The sequence below is a fragment of the Amphiprion ocellaris genome, chromosome 9 (assembly GCF_022539595.1).
Source record: "Amphiprion ocellaris isolate individual 3 ecotype Okinawa chromosome 9, ASM2253959v1, whole genome shotgun sequence".
Taxonomy (NCBI): domain Eukaryota; kingdom Metazoa; phylum Chordata; class Actinopteri; family Pomacentridae; genus Amphiprion; species Amphiprion ocellaris.
This window is the reverse complement of record NC_072774.1, coordinates 25,935,556-25,941,555: the sequence shown is the minus strand read 5'-3', so window position 1 is coordinate 25,941,555 and position 6,000 is coordinate 25,935,556. Positions and strand designations below refer to the sequence as shown.

The 6,000-nt window shown below is 39.6% G+C and overlaps 1 protein-coding gene across 8 annotated transcripts in view; it reads right to left on the bottom strand.

The window, feature by feature from the left end:
• Positions 1-1,625: 1,625 nt before the first annotated feature.
• The window catches only part of cobl (cordon-bleu WH2 repeat protein), a 57,581-nt gene continuing 53,206 nt past the window's right edge, over positions 1,626-6,000 (bottom strand). For all 8 annotated transcript variants that reach the window (XM_023277571.3, XM_055013653.1, XM_055013650.1 and 5 more), the window contains 2 exons: positions 4,487-4,783; positions 1,626-3,542 (listed from right to left, as the gene is read on the bottom strand). In XM_023277571.3, coding sequence (XP_023133339.2) covers positions 3,459-3,542; positions 4,487-4,783 — 381 coding nt within the window. In that variant the 3' untranslated portion in view covers positions 1,626-3,458. The remainder of the gene's footprint in view (positions 3,543-4,486; positions 4,784-6,000) is intronic.

Genomic DNA, 6,000 nt, shown 5'->3' with positions numbered 1-6,000 from the left:
TTCCACCACACAACAAAGCGTTTGTTTTATGACTGGCACTGGGACATAAAGTAAACACACATTGTCTTGATTCCACCTCATCAGACATTCAGCATCACACAGGCCTTTTGTTCAAATTGATTGATCAGATACATACATAGAGTAGTCAACATCAGAAAACAAAGTGGGTTTAACCCCTGCTGATGGCTGATGTCACTGTGTCCATCACTCATAAGTTCACCAGTCAAAACTAACAAAGCTGAGCAATATAAGAGCAGTCAGTCACTGAATGGCTTTCATTAAAGAACAGTGGATGAATATATTTCATTAAAAGCTGCCACAGACAGACCCCAAGACTTGTATTGTTCAATGCTTACTGTTGAGTGAAAAAAAGAAAAAAAATCTCACAAAACTTTGAATCTATTCCCAACCAAACCCACATCTAAGCAACCTATACAAAGTGGCTAAATTATACATTTTATTAGTCAACATGATGGCTGGCATCTGTAATCTCACCCTGGACTGGCTCAGGCCTACATGTGAAACTGTTATGGCAACAAATATAAACCAACCAGGGAGGTCAGCAAAGGCGTAACCAAAGCCAAACCTGAATGAATATATTTCTGTTGTATTATGTGGTGTGACCTTCTGGTAATTCTTGATTCGGTGGTTGTTTACGTTGGTAAGATGGTTAAAATTGTTTGGAACTGTAACGCAGGCACAAGCCCCAACACACGTACATACTCCCCAATGAAAACATCCCTCACACCCACCCCCACACACACACACACATCCACCCACCCCCACACACACACACACATCCACCCACCCGCACACACACACACACCCTTCACATGTTTGTAAGGCAGATTAGAATGGCTGCAGATTGAGCATGAATTTTAACCCACAAAAGAGCCTGTGGTCTCTGCAGGAATTTACAGCCCTCTCTGGCCAACGCAGCCAAGATTGGCCTTCTGCACTTACTCCACTGCTGGAATTGACCTAACATCATCCTGCAACGGACGGTGAACCCCCCTCCCGCCAAAAAAAAAAAAAAAATCTTCAAAGTTGCACTTCTTACTTTATCTGGGAACAGCTTGGCACTTAAAAAAAGAAGAATGTGTATTTGTTTGTGATGAGTGTGTTGACAGAAAGTTGTCAGATCTTGCATACATAGTGTTTACAGCAGATTAATATCATAACAAGATGTGCATGTACACAGTGTATTTCCATTTGATTTTGCAACTAATGTGCACATTTGCCTCATTCATTTGCATCTGAGGGAAGGTGGAGCGGCATACTGACGAATGTTTCAGGGTCCAGGAATGCAGGGTAGGTTCAAGTTCTTTGAGAGTAATTTTGAGTGACCACATAGTGATGAGTCAAGGCCATGAGCTGCTGCCTGGAATAGTAGCTCATCTGTGGTGTGGCAGCGAGGTTACAATATATTTCATAAGGACAACAGGATGGCCACAGTCTTCAGGCGACCACAGTGCTGGGAATGGCACAGAGCTTTCCAGGGCAAAGTTCATACTACCATCTGCTGCATCCAGCATCGGTGTAACTACTGTTTGCAGGGCAATATTACACTTTTTGACTTATTTAATTGCACAGAACGACATGAAGAAATCAGCTGCACGCTAGGGTTTGCTTGATTACAAAATTATTTATTGAATCAAAAATTAGGTAAACAAAATACCTGTGCAACCTTAACAAAAAAAAAAACCCCATGTGCACGTAAAACTTAAAAAGCAACAGCTTATAAAAGGTTCACACTATCGGTCGAATAAATCAACTCTATCACCACGATTTCTTTAGTTTACAAAATATACAATGCTACACTGTGCTGTAGGCTTTTGTGTGTAAATGAAACATTTCCAGTTTTAGAATAAAATAAAAAAGAAACACAAAAGCTCTTAAGGATGCAATTTTCAAGGAATAACATTACACTTTAAAGTATTTTTGAGGGTTAAAAGTGAACATTAAGTGAAATAAATCTCTAGAAAACTATTAAATCAACTCCATTTAGTCAAATTTATCTCAAAATACAAAGCAGCAAACATTGATACCTGAATATGGATTATCTAAATTCTTCTTAATTCTAAAGATGATTCAGCATGAACATCCTACTTATACTATTGTTTACCATTTAATGGCAGCGTCCACTTTACCTCATCTCTAAACGACACTTTACCTACAGAGAAGCAGAAATAACTTCAATAATGCTTAAATCAAGGCCATATACAACCTATATTACTGCTTTACTACATCTGCTGGTTTCTATCACATTCTGGTAATGACTTATTCATCAGTAAACTAATCTCTTTGCTCATGGTGGTATTCACCATTGGTATATTTCAATAACAGTGCTTCAAAAAGTTGAAATGAAAATAAAAGGTTCCTCTTAGCTCCTAGCTATATACTATATGATATATATGCAACATTAAGGGCATGGTCAACCATTTTGCCACTGTAGAGCAGAAACAACAAATGAAATGCACTAGAACATTTCTGCAGGGCTCTGACCAGGCGTGACAATTTCCTTAAATTATAAACAGCAGCATAAATTAGGCTTCAAAAGTACAACAAGAGCATTATTAGCTAACAGGCACTAGCCAGTCATCACCATTTTAGTCCTCCCCAGAGCCAAGAACTGCGGAGGTTGGCAATATGGACCAGATCTGGATAAAATAATACACTTGCAGCAACGTACATGGGTCTATCCATTGTTTTCTTAAGTGTGCATGTTTTAAATAGCATTAATTTGTGAAAATAAAATATTAAGTAGCTCAAATCTGGAAATATCAGCAGATCCAACTTATTGCACCCTATATAGAATTTTTTTTATTAAACATAATATACATAACACTGACTGAGCAACAGTTTAAGGCATCCATAACTTATTATTGGTAAAGGCAAATAATAATAATAATAAAAAAAGATCACAACAAAAATGATCTGAAAGTCTCATAAACCATTTAAATTTGCTCTCATTGGCACACATTTTGTACACCGTTGCAGTTTAAACTATTGAATTCAAGTCAGACAGCAAGATATATGTTTAAGAACAACAATTTGTGATAATGATGGACGCAAACATTCTCCACCAAGTTATTTTTAGAAGCTGAGTGAACTGATATTATGAAACACCTTCATCAGATAGATGTTACGGAAGTTTGGCTACTAACAGAGTAAAAAGAAATATTCTCCAAAACCTTTTAGTGGATAATGCAGCTGATTGGTAGTGAAACATGTGAAGCGTCTTTTAGCGATCTAGACTTTCTAGGCAGCATGAAGAAATCTTTCTTCTTAATTTTTGTTTTGTAATTTCTGGAGTGCAAAACTCCTATAACGTCCAAACAGCATTCACTAAACCAGTTTTCCAAACTCCTGTTGCAAAAGCACAGTGGCAAAACACAAAAACAAAAATTACATGTGACAAATTACTCCTCGTTGCGGTGCTGTGGGGTTCCCCCCTCTTATTGTTGAGGGATTGTTGAGGAGGATGCATGGATGGTTCCCAGTCTGCCATTCACTTGGACTGTGTTTCTGGGCACAGCAATCTGGTTAAAAGAAATACAGCATGTCATGTTTGTATTCCTCCACTCTGGTAAAGTCTGAAACAACAGTCTGTGGCAGGCTTCAGAGAAAATACTGGGTTATGTGGAGTATGTTTACAAAGGGAAAAAAGAGTGAAAAGATTTCATTAGTTCATTTTAAATTAAATTAGATGTGGTCCACAGTTTTTTTGCCTTCCTGAAGTTGCTATTGTTCCTGTCTGGGTTAAGTGGTGCAAAAATAATAATTTTAAAATGCTTCACGTTTCTGGCAACTCTAATTTTACACAGCTGTTGGCCAAAAGTTGAACTTCATCTTCCTGAAAATGTTCATGCGACATTAGAGCATAACTGTCAGATTAATCTCTGCATGTGTTACAGTCTGCAGTTCATTTTCAGTTTCCTGGCTGCTGGGCCGTAGGAGATCGTTGTCCTGCCAACGATGACTTCCAGCAAAGCAAGATGTATGAAACCAGACCAAAGATGTGCGAAGAAAGAGGACAGTGGTTCGGTTCAAATGTTTTTCTGTTGCTTGTTTTCTTGCCCCAGTCTGTTTTCTGCCTACTTTCATGTCTATCTTTCTTCTTTCTCCTCCCTCTTTGTGAGTCTCTTTGTGCAGAATTATGCTGTCTTGAGCATCAATACTCATGACTTGCTGTGCTGTTACTTTTCAGTTTTCTCTACCTAACTTTGTTTTTCATTAATTAATATGAATGTTGTTCTTAGTTACGTAGATCAAACAGGAGAGACAGATATTTAGAAAACCAGTAGCTACTGACATCATTCTGACCCAATGGGAGGTGTGTGATGTTTAATTGTTACTTTATTATCATCACTGTATTTTCATGAAGTTACTGTGGAATCCAGCAGTATTACCGCAAAGTAGATAAACATTGTAGAGATTACACTCTGTGGTGCAAATGGATTGTGCGTTTTTTCTGTATTTGTACCTTTTTTAGCCTCTCAGCAGCAGATCCAGAGCGAATCGCCTCCAGCATCACCTCCCTGGCCAAGGCGGCGTTCTTGAGGGCGTCAGCATTTGGATGTGCCACAGAGCTCGGTTTAGCCTGGGGCAGGACAGGGGGAGGAGGAGGAGGAGGTGCAGCCGTGGGTGCTGGCGGAGGTGGAGGTGGTGGGGTAAAGACAGAAGAAGAATAGGAAAAGGAGGAGGAGGAGGCTGCACTTTTCTCCTCCTCAGCAGCCACTTTCCTCAACTTCTCAAGCTCATGAGCAGCCAGAGATTTAGTCTGTAGGACATAAAGGAGGACGTTAGTTGTAATTCTAGACATTCACATGTATATGGTCAGTTGCTCTGACACATACATACAGTTAGAAATGACTTAAACAAGTAAAAGCAATGGTAAGACATTGGTGTTGAAAATGTTAATGATACCCTCTTACTATTGCTCTTTTGTTTGTTTTACAATTTTTACCAAAAATGCCAAAACTGTTATTCATACAGACAAAGCCTTTCTTTGACACCACATCGATCAAACAGTCCTTCTAATTACTACCAAGCTTGTTGCGTCTCTTTTTGTTCTGCCCCTCTTTTCCAATAATCTCCAGGTCTGTGAGGTTGAAGACTTCTTTGCCATCACTCTGGCCTAAGTTCCCTCCACAGATTCTCGATGGCATTCAGACTCCAAAGTGCTGAGACAATTTTCTTTTAACAATTTCTTGACCCTTTTGAATGTTTTTTTTTTTCCAAATCATTGTCTGGTTGGCAGGTTCTAGCTTTTCTGCAGATTGCCTGAGGTTTTCTTCATAATGTTCTCTTCTAATAATGCCGTTTACTTTGACAGGGTTTCCTGGCTTATTGGCTGAAATAAACCCCTGAAGCATGACATTCCCACCACCATGCTTTCAGAAATCATGTCTGTGTCAAAACAGCTCCATTTTCATCTCATCAGACCACAGAATTGATGCGCGCCAGTATTTTTCTTTGCCCAGGTGAGCTTTGGCATAGTCTAAGGGGGCTTCTGTGTGTAATGGAGAGTGGGGAGAGTGTTGTCGTTGGGCAGCATTCATGGAGACGAGCCTCTTGCAGTGTTTATGGCCTTGAGATGCTGGTACCACAATTGCTCCAGATTCTTCAAGGCCTTAGAATCCTGGGATTCTTCTTGGCCTCTTCTGCTACCATTCTTGCCAGCAAAGGAGTCACTTTCGGCTTCCCACCACACCCTTTGACATTTTTTCAGTGTGGAACTCCTTGTACTTTTTGATTATGCTTTCCTCTGCGGTCACTGGCACTTGAAAACACTTGGATATGGCTTTCTAGCCTTCCCCCTGTCTTGTGAGCAGCCACAATGCAAAACTTTCTAAGTGATGGACCATAAAAACAAGCTCGCTGAGCTTTTTGTTTTTAGCCACGGCCAGCAATTGACTTGTAGCTGATGAGAGAACTGTTCTAAATTTATACTGCATTAGAATTCTCTGGAACATGGTAGAAATTACCAGCACCATT